This window comes from Monodon monoceros, unplaced genomic scaffold (genome assembly GCF_005190385.1).
Source record: "Monodon monoceros isolate NGI ecotype Baffin Bay Population unplaced genomic scaffold, NGI_Narwhal_1 Super_Scaffold_12, whole genome shotgun sequence".
In the NCBI taxonomy this organism is placed as follows: domain Eukaryota; kingdom Metazoa; phylum Chordata; class Mammalia; order Artiodactyla; family Monodontidae; genus Monodon; species Monodon monoceros.
The window spans coordinates 37,921,857-37,942,116 of record NW_021703768.1 but is presented as its reverse complement, the minus strand read 5'-3'; the positions used below and the strand labels follow the sequence as shown (position 1 = coordinate 37,942,116).

At 38.7% G+C, this 20,260-nt stretch overlaps 1 protein-coding gene across 1 annotated transcript in view; it reads left to right on the top strand.

Moving 5' to 3' along the window:
- HCN1 (hyperpolarization activated cyclic nucleotide gated potassium channel 1) overlaps positions 1 to 9,103 on the top strand; it is a 368,096-nt gene extending 358,993 nt beyond the window's left edge. The window contains exons 7-8 of the mRNA XM_029217880.1: positions 1,699 to 1,863; positions 5,550 to 9,103. Of these exons, the coding sequence (XP_029073713.1) occupies positions 1,699 to 1,863; positions 5,550 to 6,415 (1,031 nt within the window). The 3' untranslated portion in view covers positions 6,416 to 9,103. The remainder of the gene's footprint in view (positions 1 to 1,698; positions 1,864 to 5,549) is intronic.
- The last annotated feature ends 11,157 nt before the right edge of the window (positions 9,104 to 20,260 follow it).

Below are 20,260 nucleotides of genomic sequence, written 5' to 3'. Positions count from 1 at the left end.
TACTGTTTCTGCACAGGGTATTGGAGGGTGTAAGATTTTGTGTGCACCCTTCAAGAGCGGAGTCTCTACTTCCTACAACCCTCCAGCTCTCAAGAATGCAAGCCCCACTGGCCTTAAAGCCAGACTTTCTGGGGGTCATCTTCCTGGTGCAGGACCCGCAGGCTGAGGAGCCCAGTGTGGGGCTCTGACTCCTCTCTCCCTAAGGGGAATCTCTGCAATAGTGATTATCCTCCCATTTGTGGGTCACCTACCCAGGGTTATGGGTCTTGACTATACAGCGTGTCTGCCTCTTCTACCCTTCTCGTTGTGGTTCCTTCTTTATATCTTTTGTTGTAGAAAATCTCTTCTGCTAGTCTCCAGGTCCTTCTCATACATACATTGCTCTGTATGTATTTGTAATTTTGGTGTGCCCATGGGAGGAGGTGAGCTCAGGGTCTTCCTACTCTGCCATGTTGGCCCAACCACAATATTGTTTATTAAATTTGAAATGTTTACAAGCATGAACAGTAACAACATAATTGGTGGCTTAGGTGGCATTTCCTAAAATCCTCTCAATTGCCAGATTGGTTCAGATGCACTTCTTTAGTACTCCCAGAGTGCCTGCCTTCTATATTATTGCTCTCACCAGCTTGCATTTTAAATGAAATCTTAATTCAAATGAACTTTTTCTTTTTACTACCAGCAAATAAGTGATACAGAAGTAGATATGATGTTTGATTCATGTTTCCAGCCCTAACGTCAAGGATATAATGCCTACCATATAATTTACTCACTATGTTTATCAACATGAACTGAAATTCTTTAAATAAGTTCAGAGGAGTACGAATTTAGGCCCCTTTCAATAATTATTTTGCTTATTTCCTTTTGTTAGAAGACAGTGCATTTCAGAAACACTTCTCCCATTCCTTTTTTCAAATAGGTTATTTTGAAGCAAAGTTTTTCAATTATTTAAATTTTTTAAAGAAGCAAAGTCTATAGAATTTTAATACATAAATTTTGGGAAATGAAATAGAAAATCTTCACTTTTATCATTTATTTATCTAGTTAATAAGAAAATCCACGTTTGCAAATATTTACTTACCATATATTGGGAATCAAAATTACAACAAAATATTTTCCTTAGAAATTACTTAAATGAAAATCCCCTCTGTACATTTGGAATATAATTTTTATACTGATCTTACTGGGAATATATGAACTACATAAAACACTCCTATAATGCATACATCTGAACCTGTGATTCAATTTTGCTTAATCATAAGACTTTCTAAGCCAATGATTTTGGGCTCACTTTGGTTTCTGTCTATATAATACCATCTGCTCTCTGCCTTCCAGAATTCATAAGAACGTCTATCTGAGAATAGTCTCTTCCTGTTTTCAACTCCATTTTGGATTTATTATTCTTTCTTCTGCATATTTTTGTTTCAGGTGAATTGGAACTGGAGCTGGAAGAAGATAATTTTGTTACAGCCTTCCCTTTGAACCAAAAGCCTCAATTGTTTAAAAAAAATAATATTTTAAGATTGAGTATTAGAAATTGGGCACTTTTAATTATCAGAAAGGATTTCCTGATAAAATAGAAAATGTTACTAATCATTGGTTTCTCACACCATGAGACTTTTTTCTTTTAGTTGTGGTAGGTCTTAACGGCCTTTTAAAGAAAATTGCCAAACAAATCTTTCTTCTTTGTTTTTATAGAAATTTGCCTGTTGACCAAGGGACGACGCACTGCCAGTGTTCGAGCTGATACATATTGTCGTCTTTATTCGCTTTCTGTGGACAATTTCAATGAGGTCCTGGAGGAATATCCAATGATGAGAAGAGCCTTTGAGACAGTAGCCATTGACCGACTAGATCGGATAGGTACTCTGTTCAGTTTTCTTCTTTGTGCACAATTCAGTTTTGTTTTTTGTTTTTTGTGGTATGCGGGCCTGTCACTGTTGTGGCCTCTCCCATTGCGGAGCACAGGCTCTGGACACGCAGGCTCAGCGGCCATGGCTCACAGGCCCAGCCGCTCCGCGGCATGTGGGATCTTCCCGGACCGGGGCACGAACCCATGTCCCCTGCATCGGCAGGCAGACTCTCAACCACTGCGCCAACCAGGGAAGCCCACAATTTAGTTTTAATCTAGTGGGCTGATACATATTTGCAATCATAAGTCCCAAATGCTAGTATATAGATTGCTTATTAATTAACATAGAAATATAGAAATAGCAATTAGCTCTAGCCATATTTCTAGAAAGATCTGAGGCTCTATCTAACTTTCTCTTCTAAGTATTCTAGGTTTGTTTATTCATCTCTATTTTTTCTAGCTACGCAATCTGATTTCACCAGTGATACCAAAACAATTTGAATCTTAAGGTAAAAAACAATGATTAAAAATTCTACACAGCATTAAAATAGAACTAAAAATGCAATAGAATGAGTCTACATTACAAACTAAATTTTATCATAAGGCTTTTTTTTTCATTTTTAAGGATCAACTTCACATTTATTCTTATATTAAGAATTGAAAACTTGTGTATTTTCATTGTCTCAGTAGAAACTTCTTGAAATGTTTGTAATACAGACTCAAGCAGAAAAAACCTTAATAGAAGTGCCCACATAGATGCTTTACTTTGCAAACATCAACTTATCTTAAAAATCTTCTCTGCTCTCAAATAAAAATATGTAAGTTAGACCTTACTAGTTACACTGGTTTAAAGATTTGAATAATTGCCATAGTAAAGTTAGATCAGATTGGCTTGCTGTTAACTTCCCAAGATATGCTAGAACACTCTGATGTTGGAAGGTGATATGCATTCATCTTCCACACCCAGATCCTCCTCCTGCACCCTACCCTCCTCTGTTCCCTTTCCCTGCTTAACTCTACTAGCTTTCATATCTCAGTTTAGACATCACTTCCCTGTATAAACCTTCTTTGACCTTCCACCCTCTTAATAGTCTGAGTACCCTGGAGATATTCTCCCGTACTACTGGGAAGTTCCTCCATCACAGCACTGCTTTTATTATTTAAATTGCTCTAGAGATGCTAAGCTTTATGAATGTAGAGATCATATCTAATTTACTATTACATTCACAGTACCTAGTACACAATGAATATTGTTGAAGAGAGTTAGGGAGGGATGAAGGAATCAGTGAACTCAAAGGAGATTGGGGTTGGGATCACTGGAAAGTAAACAAAGAGATACTTCAACTGCTTCATTTTTATTAAAGGTAAGGACTTTTGATTGACGTATGGTTGTGTCAGCTTTTCTTCTGCACTTTACATCTTTCTTTTCTTCTATATTGGTAGGACAACAGAGTGCATAAGGATCTGAAATTAGGTTAGGAGAAGTAAATGTAGTATTTGGACATTACCATTAGACACAGGACACATATTAAAAATCTTATTGATAACTTAAAGATGTAACAGGACGGAGTGTCCAGAAGACAGTGCCCATAAAAGAAGCGAGTATACCTAAAAGCATCTTTACTTACTTTGAAAATAACTTCCCTCTTTGTGGTGTGTGAGTGTTCATGGTAGAGCCAGAGACTAATTTCTGAGCATATGAGTTTTCTTCCTAAGCCAGCTAAACATATTTTACAAAAGCATCAAATCAGGATATTTCAATAGAGAATTTCTGTTAATCTGATAGAGCATCACTTTCATCTAACTTATTACAGTTAAGTTTTTATAAGAAAGTTTGCATGAAACAGTTTGCAATCAATAATATAGGCAATAAAATTGCTAGTAAGCACGAGTATTTCCATTTTTAATCTTCACAAAATTCTAACAGTGCATTAAAAGTTATAGTATTTTTCCACAAGGTCCCAGATACTTAGATTATGAAATGTTGACTATTCACATGATCACAAAAAAATATTATCCTTCTCAGTGCTGTGGCCATTGCTTATAAATGCATATGTTATAGTTAATTAAGGATATATGCAAAGTAAGCATTTATGTTTTCTACTAACGTAGAAGTCTTTGTTCTTTGGGAAATTAGGACAATTCTGTAAGGAGAGAGAGAACTATTCATTTTGGCAGTCATTTAAAATGATTGCCTTTCCCAGCAGCCAAGTAAATTATATCATACATTTCCATTTGAAAATATTCCTTGTTAGTTTAGATGTGATACTTTATTTAGTGATATGGCAAATTGATTTACTTTTCAGTTACCATATTTACCTAGGTGATGATGCCATTAAAAAGTCACTGATTTTCCCCTCTTACATCAACCTACAATTGGTGCTAATTGTTATTTTGCCAGAGAACATCTCCTTATTGCAAACCACTCCAAAGACAATAGCGAGAAGGAGAGGTAATACTTGTTGAGGTTCTAGAATGAGCTGAGAGCTTGCCATACATTATGCCCCTGAATCCTCACAACAACCTCTCAGAAGAGGAAAGATAGGGCTTCCCTGGTGGTGCAGTGGTTAAGAGTCTGCCTGCCGATGCAGGGGACACGGGTTCGTGCCTCGGTCTGAGAAGATCCCACATGCCGCGGAGCGGCTGGGCCCGTGAGCCATGGCCGCTGAGCCTGCGCGTCCGGAGCCTGTGCTCCGCAACGGGAGAGGCCACAACAGTGAGAGGCCCACATACCGCAAAAAAAAAAAAAAAAAAAAAAGTAAGATTATGAAATAGTTCTCAATCTGGCTGCACACAAGAATCCCCTGGGGAAAGTTTATTTTAAAGTACCAAAATCTGGACCCATGTCTGTTTATTCTGATTTAATTGTTAGGGTGCAGATGTAAATAAGTAACTCTTAAAGCTCTAGAGATGACAAAAATATGCAGGTAGAGTAGAGAATCACTGGTGTAGGGCACTGGTCAAAAGCAAAGGCCTTTGCTTCTCAAACTTGCATGTGACAACTACCAGGGGATCATAGTAAAAGGCAGCATCTGGTGCAGCAAGTGGATGAGGTCCAGGAGACTTCATTTCCAGCAGACACTCAACGTGATATAGATGTGGCTGCTTCATAGTCCGCAGTAAATCTGTGATCAGATCTACTGATTTCCTGCCCCAGCTCTGTCACTTATTAACTATGTTTTCTTGGACATCACTCTTAACCTTCTTATGTTCCAGTCTCCTTTTGGGTGAAGTGGGATTATGAGCACACTTACCGCAAAGAGTTGTGGATTAAATAAAATAAATCTGCCTAAAGCCTTGGGTAGGGTGCCTGTCACATAGTATGTATTCCATTGTCCTTTCTTGAAAAAGAAGCTTTAAACTGAAATCTTGACTTCGGGCCCGTCCTGCTCCAAATGCCCTTTCTTCTCCCAAGGTAACCCTCATGCAAATCTCTCCATTTCTTCTGTAAGATGGCTTTTGCCATATTACAGACTTTTCAACTTGACTCGTATAGAAGGTAAGATTTCCCAGAAAGATACAGGAAGCATGAGAGACAGGAGCCGTGTGTCTATTTGGTGTCTAAAGGTGAGTGCTTGGCTTTTAAGCCTCTTCTATGAAACACTGCCATCATTCTATTTGCAGGAGCCACTCGCGCTTGGAGTTGTCACCAGTCACTTATAGACTTTCTAAGTGCCTATCTTCCTTTCGCTGACAGGAAAGAAAAATTCAATTCTTCTGCAAAAGTTCCAGAAGGATCTGAACACTGGAGTTTTCAACAATCAGGAGAACGAGATCCTGAAGCAGATTGTGAAACACGACAGGGAGATGGTGCAGGCCATCGGTCCCATCAGTTACCCTCAAATGACAGCCCTGAATTCCACGTCTTCAACTACCACCCCGACCTCTCGCGGGAGGACGCAATCTCCGCCGGTGTACACAGCCACCAGTCTGTCTCATGGCAACCTGCACTCCCCCAGCCCCAGCACACAGACCCCCCAGCCGTCGGCCATCCTCTCGCCCTGCTCCTACGCCACTGCGGTCTGCAGCCCTCCCGTTCAGAGCCCGCTAGCCACTCGAACTTTCCACTACGCCTCCCCCACTGCTTCCCAGCTGTCACTCACTCAGCAGCAGGCACAGCAGCCACCGCAGACCAAGCAGCAGCCCCAGACTCCACAGACACCCAGCAGCTCCGCACCGAAAAACGAAGTGCACAAGAGCACACAGGCGCTTCACAACACCAGCCTGACCCGAGATGTCAGGCCCCTCTCGGCCTCGCAGCCCTCGCTGCCCCATGAGGTTTCCACCCTGATTTCCAGACCACATCCCACTGTGGGCGAGTCCCTGGCGTCCATCCCTCCACCCGTGACCACGGTGCACGGCTCGGGCCTGCAGGCAGGGATCAGGGGCACGGTCCCCCAGCGGGTCACCCTGTTCCGACAGATGTCATCGGGAGCCATCCCCCCCAGCCGGGGAGTCCCACCGGCACCCCCTCCACCAGCAGCTGCTCACCAGAGGGAGTCTTCCTCAGTCTTACATACAGACCCAGAGACAGAAAAGCCAAGATTTGCTTCAAATTTATGATGCCTGCTGATTGTCAAAGCAGAAAGAAATACTCTAATAAACTGAGAATATTCTCAGATCTTATTTTATTCTATCTCCTGATAGATCCCTATAGCCTACTATGAAGAGATATTTTAGACAGCTCTGGCCTACACGCAAAATGTAAAAAAAATATATATATATACACATATACCATTAAATCTATATCTAAAAATCTCAAGAAAAGTTCAAAAGACTTGTTTAGCATTCAGTGTTTTATGTCTTCCTTTCTTTAAATCATTAAAGGATTTAAAATGTTGTTGTAAGATTATTTATTTTTAACCTACTTTTACTTAATTCCTTTGATATATGTATTTCTCTATTTTATGAAGAGTTCTTGGATTCAATGGAAGCAAAACTCTGATTTTAAAAAGGCAACTCAAGTGAGCTACTAAACAGCACCAATCAGAACTTTTCTCATTAGCAGTGTCTCCGCATCTAAATTGTTATTCACCAGTTACGGGGGATTAAATAGCAAGTCCCATTTTCTAGATCTAAATTGTATTTTGGTGCTTTGAATTTTGAATTAGGTTAAAGAACACACCATATGCTTGGCCGTGGTAGGAGACCAGCATTGACGCTGTCATGACTGTCTCTAACCACAGACATGTCCACCGATCTTTCAGAAAGCCGAGGGGATATTTCTCTTCATGTGTTATCGGACTTTTACCAAGACTCAATCAATGTTAGTTGTAAATAACTTTTTCAACCCAAACAAAGATAGCTATTCTGTGCTGTGTGAAGGTAAAAGTCATCGTTTAAGAATTTAGTTTAATTGCTTCACTTCAAAACTTAGAGTTTTAAATTTTACAACACCTAATTGTGACAGCTAGTCAACTGTAATGCAATGGCTTGAAACCTACAATATTATTTTAACCTGCAATGTTTTATGCAAAATTGTATGCTCGATTCTACAAATTGCTTGTATTACACCAAAAATCATTACTTTTCTTCCTTCTTGCCATAATCAAGCATCTGAAAATAGTCCCTGCATGCTTTTTGGAAAAAAAAAGAAAATACATTCAAAGCAGTCATTGTAGGGAAAGGCTTACAGTATTTCTCATTTCTGGAAAAGTATAACCATTCATTAATTGCCTATCTTAAAATTCCTGTAAGGCTGACTTGGATCTCTGACTTAAGTATAGAAGTGAGGTTTTCACTTTCATTTAATGTTATTATTATTATTATCATCCTTTAAATAATGATTTGTAAACCACAGCTTGATTTGGAGTTGCCAGTGTGTTCTGTGTCTTCACTGTAATTGGTAGTTTACTGCGGTGTTAATTTAAAAAAATAAATACACTATAGCATCGTATCTGTTTGGGAACACACACTTTGCTCTTTGTGTATTGTAACTAAATGGTTAGTAAATCTTAAGACATGTGGTGACTAACATAGCCCGTAGATGGGAGGTTTGTTATTTTAAATGTGCTGAAAAAAGTACAGACATGGTGACAGCAAGCAGGGGTCAAACTGAATGTCTGTGAGCATCGTTTTTCTTGTTTGTCTGTTTCCTTGACTCTTTTCATGATCTGTGAACATCTGCTTCTTCTCAAAGAAGTCCCTTAGAAAGCATTTGTGCCTAACACAACCCACGAATGTGGTGATGACTGGAACACAATTGGAAGATTCCTAATAACCGACTTCCGTAAATAACCCGTTAAGAGAATGACCTAAAGTGGAAGTCTTCTGTATCTCTGACACTGGCGATACATTTAAGAAGAACTTAACAAAGATTACACATTAAATGGGGCAGGGCCTCCAGATAGACTTGAGGACAGAAAACAAAAACAAAAGCAAAAACTCTAAAATGGATCCATGCTGCCTGTTATGCCTTTTATGGATATAATACTTATAATATCAAAATGAGTTGTTACGTTTAATTTCTAACAGATCCCAGCTTGTGTGGAAGGAATCAACCATGCTAGTCAGTGTGATGTTATCATGAATGTGCTGGTGACCTCTGATGGCGCATCAGGGACGGTGTGAAAAAGGGATTGTTCAGTCTACCTAGAACCTATGTGGAAGCTGCAAGACCATTTATATATCAGTACAAAACTCTTATTTTATTAAACTATTGAGAATTAACTTCGATTTATTAAGATCATGTATTGGTCCTTTAAATTATTAAAGGTTTACATTTGATAGGACTAATGGGTTTGGTAGTGAAATATTTTTATATATATAAATTTTTTTTTTATTTTGAGCACTATTGGGAAACATAAGCAAAATTGAATTGCATGGTCTTTCAGTGCAACCATAAAATTTTTATTCACTTTGTAATAGAATGGACAAAAAAAACCCCTAAGGTTTATATGTCAAACTAATAAAGTGGTACAGGATAAATTATATACATATATATGTATGAATATATATACTTAGGTAAAAAAAAATTGACTCACATTCCTGTAACACAAAAGTCCATTGCTAGTTGAAAAGTGACCTCTTTTCTCTGTACATAGGTAAACCCATAAGTATGGAGTTTTAAACTGTACAGAAAGAAATGTATTATTGAAAAGATTGGTCTTTCTGCTGCTGGGAAAATAGTAAAATAGCTGATTCTTACAACAACTGTATGATCAGGGACGAGTTAGAGAATTTCTTTTGTCTTTGCTCAAAGCCATACATATATAAAGATTATTAATAAATTCAACAGAAAATAAACTAAAATCATGAATATTTTATTTTATCAATATACTCTAATCAAACATTTTGTTTTATTAAAGAGTACAGATTTGCCTCTGTCTTTCTATCTTTACATCATAAGATTTCCAAGAGGGCTTTTACTTGGTAATCATCATAAAATTAATTATAGGTATTCTCTAACTGTAGAAAGAAAAGAACTTAAATAGAACATGGATTTTCCAGCTATTCCTGTGTTTTTTTACCTCTTCTATAATGTACAAGTTGAGGGTTTTTTTTCAGTTCTTCACACTGTACTTCCATAGCACGCGGTTGTTGTCCAATTTCAAAATACAGGCATTTCTGTGCTATTATTGGATATGGGGATGAGAAATAATTGTCCTATAGTTTACATATACAAACCTATTCTATGATAGCCTTCGGACTTGCAAAGGCTTCGGACGGTGACAGAACCTCCGTATACAAGTGGATTTTGAATCAAACCCAAAGCGTGAGATAGTGTATATTGCAGTGAGTGAAGGATTCTCAAAAACTCTAAGGAAGAATGTCAGGAGTGCAAATAGATTATAGTCATCAAATAAATAGCCTGTCTCCCGGTCTCTATCACCACTCCTTAAGTGAATAATTCCCAGATGGATGCTGCTCCACTTTCCAAAGGTGGTTGCTTTTCCAGTTACAAACTTAAACGAGCATAACATCTGGAAGACACTATAAAGTACACAGTCGAGTTACTAGAGTAACCCTAATGGACTTGGGTGATTTAAACAATATGATGTGTTTTGAATTTTATGTGTATTATTTCAAATCCTGAATTATTTACACTTCAAAGTACAAGCGATCTCTACTGTCTTTCAGGCTTATTTTTAAAGACTCCACGCCTTTTTTTTCACTTGTTTATGTTTGTTAATTTTACTATGCTACTTCGCTACTGTGGATCTCACTTCCATTGTTTACAACAAGGTTTCTCTCCCTTCTACCTCTATCCTTCTAGAATATGTGCCATAAAACCCAGATGTGATTATTTTGTTCCTATGCACTACACCTAGCAAAGTTTTATTACATGCTCTATTTGAAAAATTGCTTATACTGTACAATATGAAAGAAATGAGGTCCTTATAGCATAATTGGGTGCTAAGCAGCAATAGCTGAAAGGAATGGTCAAAATTTTTAAAAGTGTGACTGGCTGCATGCATTGAATTGTTAGTTCTTTTTTTTTGAGCATCATATGCTTCTAACTCAGGTCTTTTTTTTTTTTAATTAATTTATTATTTTTGGCTGCGTTGTGTCTTCGCTGCTGTGTACGGGCTCTGCAGCGAGTGAGGGCGGGCTACTCTTCGTTGCAGTGCGCAGGTTTATTGCGGTGGCTTCTCTGGTTGCGGAGCATGGACTCTAGAGCACAGGCTCAGTAGTTGTGGCTCACGGGCTCTAGAGCGCAGGCTCAGTAGTTGTGGCGCACGGGCTTAGTTGCTCCATGCACGGCGTGTGGGATCCTCCCGGACCAGGGCTCAAACCCATGTCCCCTGCATCACAGGTGGATTCCTAACCACTGCACCACCAGAGAAGTCCCTGAATTGTTAGCTTTATAACTTTATTCACTCTGTCCTTTTTCCAAGAAAATCGGATGGAAGAAGATTTGCTGTTGTATTCAGGGTTAAGTATACCTGCTACTGGCACTCAAAAGCAGTGACTTTCTTAAGTAATTTTGATCCTTTTTAAAAAATAGCATCTATATTTTATAAACTGGCCAACACTGAAGTCAATCATGAGGAAAATCTCCGCTTTTAAAAGAGAACAAAGAAAGTAGAAAGTACCTTGCCGAAATTCATCAAGGATTTATAATAGAAGCAAACTGGCCATATTCCTCCTCCTCCCATTTTGGAGTTTTTCACCAGAGGCCACATTCCTTCCTTCTCTAGGAGAAATTGACATTTCCATTAAAATTTGTCGTTTTGTTCTTCATCGTTTCCTTCATAGCTTCAGGGTGTGAAAGCACGAACTTCTCTATACAGGAAAAATTTTATGATATATTCACAAATCTGCCACCAGAAAAAGATAATTTTATTATAATTGTTTAGAAGAAAATATTAGTGATTTTGTAATACTTGATTGCTTTTCTGTTTTGATAACTCCTTCAATTGTATTGAAAAGGTGCAGTTTTGAGTTGCTCAAAGTATGATATTCTGATATCTAACATAATGAAGTATTTCATTTGAGAAATATTAAATAGTATTTAATGGATAAAAAACTTGCATACACTATATAGCATATAGTCTCCATATAACTCCATGCTAAAAATCAAAAATAGATATTAACAATATTGGCTTATAAACAAGCATATGGAAAGATTCAAGTAATTGTCCTCTTCACAGTAATTACCTTAAAATGCTAAACATATATCCCAAAGCCAGTAGCATGAGTCAAAATATATTTGACCACCCAATTCAGAACATCTAAGGACCAGTAGCAAGTTGATATGAGTATCCTCAGCTGTGGTTTTTCTCTACTTGGTAACAGTAAATTCCATTTTGGGAGTCAGCCAAAACTCATTTGAAGTCCAATTTTCTTCATACAGTCAATGATCTAGCTTGGCATCACTATTTGCGATCAAAAACAATTATGATTATTTTTATGTGTGGCTCATAAATTGTCTCTGAAGGCCTTTTAGACATGTTCCAAGATCCTTTAGATATGTATAGCTTCCCAAATTCAAACTCTCAAGATTCTAAACATCTGTAATATTTATCTATAAAGGTCTAGTAACTATAGCTTTATATACAACCTAAGGTTTTTTGGGTTTTTTTTACGCTAATAGAAGAACAATGATCAAACCTACTGATTTGGGCTTGTTTTGCATAGTTCTTTTTGAAGGAATGATTATTTACCTTACATATGACATCCTATATTTCTGTGAATAAACAGTATTCAATTTTAATTTCTCCATATTTGAAACTCTCAGATAATAGCTCCTTAAGCTGGTACCCGTAATGAAAGCTTAGGCTTTCCCAAGCTAGTTTATTATTAGCCTTTACATGAACCACATAAGCAGAATTCTACTACATGATTTTGTTAATTACTCCAAGATATGAATGTTGGCAAGCTTTGAGATTTTATCTTTTTATTAAAACAATGTGTCATATAAATTGATTACAAACATATGTCAAAATTTTAGTTCAAACTTGACAAGAGAGTTCTGAGTAAGCCAATCCAAACGTTCCATCTAGGTTGAACTATTTTGTAAGAAAAAAAAAGATCAGTTTAACAATCACTTTTTAGAAAATTATCTGGTTAAAGATTATCAACCTCTTTATAAATTTGAGTATTAGTAGAGTGAGGAAATATTCCCAGTAAAGATCTTAACTTCTTGAAATTCTGTCAGAAAATTGCTCAAGCATTTTAACATGAATGGTAACTGCTTTCCAAAAGGACAGTAAAATATGTCCCAGAAAAAGTTCTGGCCCTAAGTAGGTCTAAGATATACCTTTTTCCTTTAAGTTGCAAAATATATTGTATGACAGTAAAAGGTAAACTTTTCTGCACACTTTTCAAGTGACTTCAATAATTATATCTACCTAAAGAATTAGTTTATAGCTGCAAAATATTGTGTCTGTGATAGCCCATCAAAAGTAATTCCTGACTATTTTCTTAGCATAATCTCAAAACACATGTTTCTTTCATGGCAAAAAATAGCATAGTTTCTTGCAAAAATAAGTTGTGACACTTCTAAAGATGCTGTATCTCTCCAGATTATGAAGTATTTGACAGAAAGGCTTATGTTATATAAGGAGATCATGACTTTGAAAATTTGGAAAACTGACTTTTTTCATTTATTTTAGATCTGAGAGCAAGAAAAATTAGGGTAATTGACCACCAGCCAAAAACTGACACTTCACATCTCCGTTCTTAAGCTATCCTAATCTAATCTTCTATACGTCAACGCAAATCAAGACTTCTACCTCCCCACCTTACCAGGAATTGTTTTAGGATCCAAAGGGGTTACAGGCCCTTGGATTCACAAGGAAACAAACCCTGCCAACAATATACATTGCAGGAGTAATTCAAGTACAGTGCGTGAAAAGAGGAAAAGTGACACTGAAGGAGATCAAATATATACATGATAAGAGGTTTAAATATTCATTTTGATAGTGAAGAGTGTCACCTTATTAATTCTAAAGAACAAAAAGGAATATGACATAGAAGAGCTTATGAAGATCTACTTTAGAATACGTAGCATAGAACTTGGTTCATTATGGAGGGGCTGATTGTTGTCTTCACTTATTACCACATTCTCTCTTCCTACTTCCTTTCTGCTATATTTTCATAGATTCTTCAATCTCTTTAAAGATGTTTTCTATGAACCTTTTGTAACAATGTACCTAATAATCTCCTTATTTGTTATGACAAGTCTTCTCAAATAATCACATACTCTTGTTTATAATGTAGCTAAAAATGTATTCCTTAAGTAAAGATATACATTTCAAAGGAAATCACAAAGTTTTATAAGTAACAAATAAAATAATGAGGCAGAACTAGTTAGCTTATAATGGTGAAAGTGAAGGGAGAAGCCATAGGTTATAGGAGCTCAGTTTCAACATATTAGAAATATAAGATACATTAGGAAGGAGGAAATTTTCAGGAAACATTGAGATATTTTTATGCCTATGTTTCAGAACTAATCTTACATCTTATCCATGAGATATTAACCATAGCATCAATATAAATCCTGGGTACTTCCCTTCAAAAAAAAGTCACTATTTTGGAGGGGAAGGGTATAGATTGAACTAAGACTGTGCAAAGGCCTGAAAATGTGGCCTATTCAGAAATAAGAAAGAACTAAAATGCAGCTTTTCAACTGAAAAAGAAGCAAACACATTGGTGGACAAAGAATGGCTCAGCAGGAGGGGATATCTCTAGGTGATTAGGGCAGGACACATAGAGGGTTTCTGCTACTACTAGAGCATACTCAAGAGTGAAAGGTTGTCAAAGGATTACACAAGAAATCCACTAACACTATATACATTCACACAAAACTGCATACTATCATATTGTCTCCTGTACTTACAACAGCAGAATTCTTTTTTGTAAAGAGCTCCAATCTAATGGGTACCAATCCCTAGAGTGTGTGGGTTTGTATAGGAAATAAAAAGAAAAAAATTTCTGATCTATGTACTAATATTTATACATTAATTTTTAAACTATTTTACCACAAATACCTTTTTATAAGGTCTGATTCACATTACACATAAGAAACAACATGTGTTCATTAAAAATTTGTTTTATTCCATCAATGACACTCATTTCAGAAGAGTAATGGGATTATTACAAAATATTAGTTATAAAAAAGGGGTATAGATAGGGTTAAGAATCATTGTCCTAAATACTGATATGTGTAGGGATTTGTGCTTCATTCTCTGTATTAGAATTACTGCTAAACAGATTTCTAACTTTTATATAACAGTACCTTTTATAATAGAAAGTAAATATTTGGAGTTGGGAAGAATAAACATGAGTAAGAATAGGCAGCAGCAAGGGAAAAGTTGTCAAATTAATTTGAAAATGAGAATTGGACTATATTTCCTACAGGCTTCCTATTATCAGATTTATAAAATTTAAAATGCAGAATATAATTATTAAAAAATAACCTAAAAATAGAAGGATCATGGGCCTTATTTTGCAATAATTAATTAATCAATTAATCAACCACTCAATCTTGCAGACTGCCCAGCAGTAGCTGATTCTTTGAACAGCCAGAGGACTCACCAGGATGGTAACATCTAAAGAAGGTCTGTTAGTCCTTTTATCCATAATATTTCCCTTGTGTTGCTTAGAATTCTGCTATTTAATCACTCCATTTGGTTTCATTTGTGTCCATTTCTTATATACATGTTGCCTTAGTGGTTCAATCACACTAAGCCATTAGTTCTACCTATAATTTAGAACTATATAATTTAGAATGGTCTACTAATTCATCAAAATCATTCCTTAAACACATATGGTGTGGCAAGAAGTATTCTGGATGATGTGGATATGGCTGTAGACAAGAAAGACATAAATCTGTTCCTTCATGATGCTTATATCCTTCTGGGAAGGAATACATCATAAGTAAATAAGATATATAATAATTCAGATGGTGAAAAGAGCTTTGGAGAAAAACAATGCAGGAAAGAGAAAAGGCAGAGTCAAGAATAGGGATTGAGGAGGATTTGCTATTTTTTTGGGTTTTTTTAGAAATGTCAAAAGAAACCCTTTATTGGTCCCAGTTTTCCCCACTCACAGATATGTGTCATGGGCACACTGTTGGCAATCAGAGGTGTCACACCAAGGAGAGGAACATGGCACTGGGAACTTTTTTTGGCCTTAAGCAGGTGGCAGACCTCTCTGTCACTCGCATTTTTTTTTTTAACATCTTTATTGGAGTATAATTGCTTTACAATGGTGTGTTAGTTTCTGCTTTATAACAAATGAATCAGCAATACATATACATATGTTCCCATATCTCTTCCCTCTTGCGTCTCCCTCCCTCCCACCCTCCCTACCCCACCCCTCTAGGTGGTCACAAAACAGCAAGCTGATCTCCCTGTGCTATGCGGCTGCTTCCCACTAGCTATCTATTTTACGTTTGGTAGTGTATATATGTCCATGCCACTCTCTCTCTTTGTCACAGCTTACACTTCCCCCTCCCCATATTCTCAAGTCCATTCTCTAGTAGGTCTGTGTCTTTATTCCCTTCTTACCCCTAGGTTCTTCATGACCTTTTTTTTTTTTTTCCTTAGATTCCATATATATGTGTTAGCATGCAGTCTTTGTTTTTCTCTTTCTGACTTACTTCACTCTGTATGACAGACTCTAGGTCCAACCACCTCACTACAAATAACTCAATTTCGTTCCTTTTTATGGCTGATTAATATTCCATTGTATGTATGTGCCACATCTTCTTTATCCATTCATCTGTCGATGGACATTTAGGTTGCTTCCATGTCCTGGCTATTGTAAATAGAGCTGCAATGAACATTCTGGTACATGACTCTTTTTGAATTATGGTTTTCTCAGGGTATATGCCCAGTAGTGGGATTGCTGGGTCGTATGGTAGTTCTATTTTTAGTTCTTTAAGGAACCTCCATACTGTTCTCCATAGTGGCAGTATCAATTTACATTCCCACCAACAGTGCAAGATGGTTCCCTTTTCTCCACACCCTCTCCAGCATTTATTGTTTCTAGATTATTTGATGATGGCCATTCTGACCGGTGTGAGATATCTCATTGTAGTTTTGATTTGCATTTCTCTAATGATTAATGATGTTGAGCATTCTTTCATGTGTTTGTTGGCAATCTGTATATGTTCTTTGGAGAAATGTCTGTTTCTGAAAAACTATCAAACTACCACTGGCATTTTTCACAGAACTAGAACAAAAAATTTCACCATTTGTATGGAAACACAAAAGACCCCAAATAGCCAAAGCAATCTTGAGAACGAAAAATGGAGCTGGAGGAATCAGGCTCCCTGACTTCAGACTATACTACAAAGCTACAGTAATCAAGACAGTATGGTACTGGCACAAACACAGAAATATAGATCAATGGAACAGGATAGAAAGCCCAGAGATAAACCCACCCATATATGGGCACTTTATCTTTGATAAAGGAGGCAGGGATATACAGTGGAGAAAAGACAGCCTCTTCAATAAGTGGTGCTGGGAAAACTGGACAGCTACATGTAAAAGTATGAAATTAGTATGAAATTAGAACACTCCCTAACACCATACACAAAAATAAACTCAAAATGGATTAAAGACCTAAATGTAAGTCCAGACACTATCAAACTCTTAGAGGGAAACATAGGCAGAACACTGTATGACATGAATCACAGCAAGATCCTTTTTGACCCAACTCCAAGAGAAATGGAAATAAAAACAAAAATAAACAACTGGGACCTAATGAAACTTAAAAGCTTTTGCACAGCAAAGGAAACCATAAACAAGACGAAAAGACAACCCTGAGAATGGGAGAAAATATTTGCAAATGAAGCAACTGACAAAGGATTAATCTCCAAAATATACAAGCAGCTCGTGCAGCTCAATAACAAGAAAACAAACAACCCAATCCAAAAATGGGCAGAAGACCCAGCTTTTGCTTGTCTGTAAGGGTTTTAATTTCTCCATCAAATCTGAATGAGATCCTTGCTGGGTAGAGTAATCTTGGTTGTAGGTTTTTCTCCTTCAACACTTTAAATATGTCCTGCCAGTCCCTTCTGGCTTGCAGAATTTCTGCTGAAAGATCAGCTGTTAACCTTATGGGGATTCCCTTGTGTGTTATTTGTTGTTTTTCCCTTGCTGCTTTTAATATGTTTTCTTTGTATTTAATTTTTGATAGTTTGATTAATATGTGTCTTGGCATGTTTTTCCTTGGATTTAGCCTGTATGGGACTCTCTGTGCTTCCTGGGCTTGATTAACTATTTCCTTTCCCATATTAGGGAAGTTTTCAACTATAATCTCTTCAAATATTTTCTCAGTCCCTTTCTTTTTCTCTTCTTCTTCTGGGACCCCTATAATTTGAATGTCGGTGTGTTTGATGTTGTCCCAGAGGTCTCTGAGACTGTCCTCAGTTCCTTTCATTCTTTTTTCTCTATTCTGCTCTGCAGTAGATATTTCCCCTATTTTATCTTCCAGGTCACTTATCCATTCTTCTGCCTCAGTTATTCTGCTATTGATCCCTTCTAGAGTATTTTTACTTTCATCTATTGTGTTGTTCATCATTGGTTGTTTCCTTTTAGTTCTTCTAGTTGCTTGTTAAGTGTTTCTTGCATTTTCTTTATTCTATTTCCAAAATTTTGGATCATCTTTACTATCATTATTCTGAATTCTTTTTCAGGTAGACTGCCTATTTCCTCTTCATTTGTTAGGTCTGGTGGGTTTTTACCTTGCTCCTTCATCTGCTGTGTGTTTTTCTGTCTTCTCATTTTGCTTATCTTACTGTGTTTGGGGTCTCCTTTTTGCAGGCTGCAGCTTTGTAGTTCCTGTTGTTTTCAGTGACTGTCCCCAGTGGCTAAGGTTGGTTCAGTGGGTTGTGTAGGTTTCCTAGTGGAGGGGACTAGTGCCTGTGTTCTGGTGGATGAGGCTGGATCTTGTCTTTCTGGTGGGCAGGTCCACGTCTGGTAGTGTGTTTTGGGGTGTCTGTCGCCTTACTATGATTTTAGGCAGCCTGTCTGCTAATGGGTGGGGTTGTGTTCCTGTCTTGCTAGTTGTTTGGCATAGGGTGTCCAGCACTGTAGCTTGCTGGTCGTTGAGTGAAGCTGGGTGCTGGTGTTGAGATGGAGATCTCTGGGAGATTTTTGCCGTTTGATATTACGTGGAGCTGGGAGGTCTCTTGTGGACCAGTGTCCTGAACTTGCCTCTCCGACCTCAGTGGCATAGCCCTGATGCCTGGCTGGAGTACCAACAGCCTGTCCTCCACACGGCTCAGAATAAAAGGGAGAAAAAATAGAAAGAAAGAAAGAAAGAAAGAGGATAAAATAAAATAAAGTAAGATAAAGTAAAATAAAGTTATTAAAATAAAAAGTAAAAAATAATTATTAAGAAAAAAATTTTTTAAAGTGGAAAAAAAAACACAAAAATACGGACGGACAGAACCCTAGGACAAATGGTGAAAGCAAAGTTATACAGACAAAATCTCACACAGAAGCATACACACTCACAAATAGAGGAAAAGGGGAAAAAATAATCTATCTTGCTCCCAAAGTCCACCTCCTCAATTTGGGATGATTCGTTGTCTCTTCAGGTATTCCAGAGATGCAGGGTACATCAAGTTGATTGTGGAGCTTTAATCCGCTGATTCTGAGGCTGCTGGGAGAGAGTTCCCTTTCTCTTCTTTGTTCTCAGCTCCCAGGGGCTCAGCTTTGGATTTGGCCCCGCCTCTGCCTGTATGTCTCCTGAGGGCTTCTGTTCTTTGCTCATGCAGGACAGGGTTAAAGGAGCAGCTGATTCCAGGGCTCTGGCTCACTCAGGCCGGTGGGAGGGAGGGGTACGGAGTGCAGGGCGGGCCTGCGGCGGCAGAGGCCAGCGTGACGTTGCACCAATCCTGAGGAGCGCCGTGCGTTCTCCCGGGGAAGTTGTCCCTGGATCACGGGACCCTGGCAGTGGCGGGCTGCACAGGTTCCGGGAGGGTCGGTGTGGAGAGTGACCTGTGCTTGCACACAGTCTTCTTGGCGGCGGCAGCAGCCGCCTTAGCGTCTCATGCCCGTCTCTGGGGTCCGCGCTGATAGCCGCGGCGCACGCCAGTCTCTGGAGCTCCTTTAGGCAGCGCTCTTAATCCTCTCTCCTCGCGCACCAGGAAACAAAGAGGCAAGAAAAAGTCTTTTGCGTCTTCGGCAGCTCCAGACCTTTTCCCAGACTCCCTCCCGGCTAGCCGTGGCGCACTAGCCCCTTCAGGTTGTGTTCACGCCGCCAACCCCAGTCCTCTCCCTGGGATCCGCCCGAAGCCCGAGCCTCAGCTCCCAGCCCCGCCCGCCCCGCCCGCCCCGCCCGCCCCGCCCGTTGAGGAGACAAGCGTCTTCGGCTGGTGAGTGCTGGTCGGCCCCGATCCTCTGGGAATCTCTCCGCTTTGCCCTCCGCACCCTGTTGCTGTGCTCTCCTCCCTGGCTCCGAAGCTTCCCCCCTCCGCCACCCACAGTCTCCGCCTGCGAAGGGGCTTCCTAGTGTGTGGAAACCTGTCCTCCTTCACAGCTCCCTCCCACTGGTGCAGGTCCCATCCCTATCCTTTTGTCTCTGTTTATTCTTTTTCCTTTTACGCTACCCAGGTACGTGGGGGGTTTCTTGCCTTTTGGGAGGTCTGAGGCCTTCTGCCAGCGTTCAGGAGGTGTTCTGTAGGAGCTGTTCCACGTGTAGATGTATTTCTGATGTATCTGTGGGGAGGAAGGTGATCTCTGCGTCCCACTCTTCCGCCATCTTCTCCTGTGCCCTCACTCGCATGTCAAGGATTTGCTATTTTAAGCAGCATGATCAGGGAGATCATCACTGAGTTGAACAGTAAACAATGGCCCAAGAGGGTCTATCAATCAGTATAACTAGGCCTCCTCCTGTGTCTTGCTACTTAAAGTAGGTTCATGCATTTGTATCATGTGGGACCTTGTAAGACATGCAGAATCCTGAGCCTGCCCTGTACCTACTAGCAAGAGTCTGAATTTTAACAAC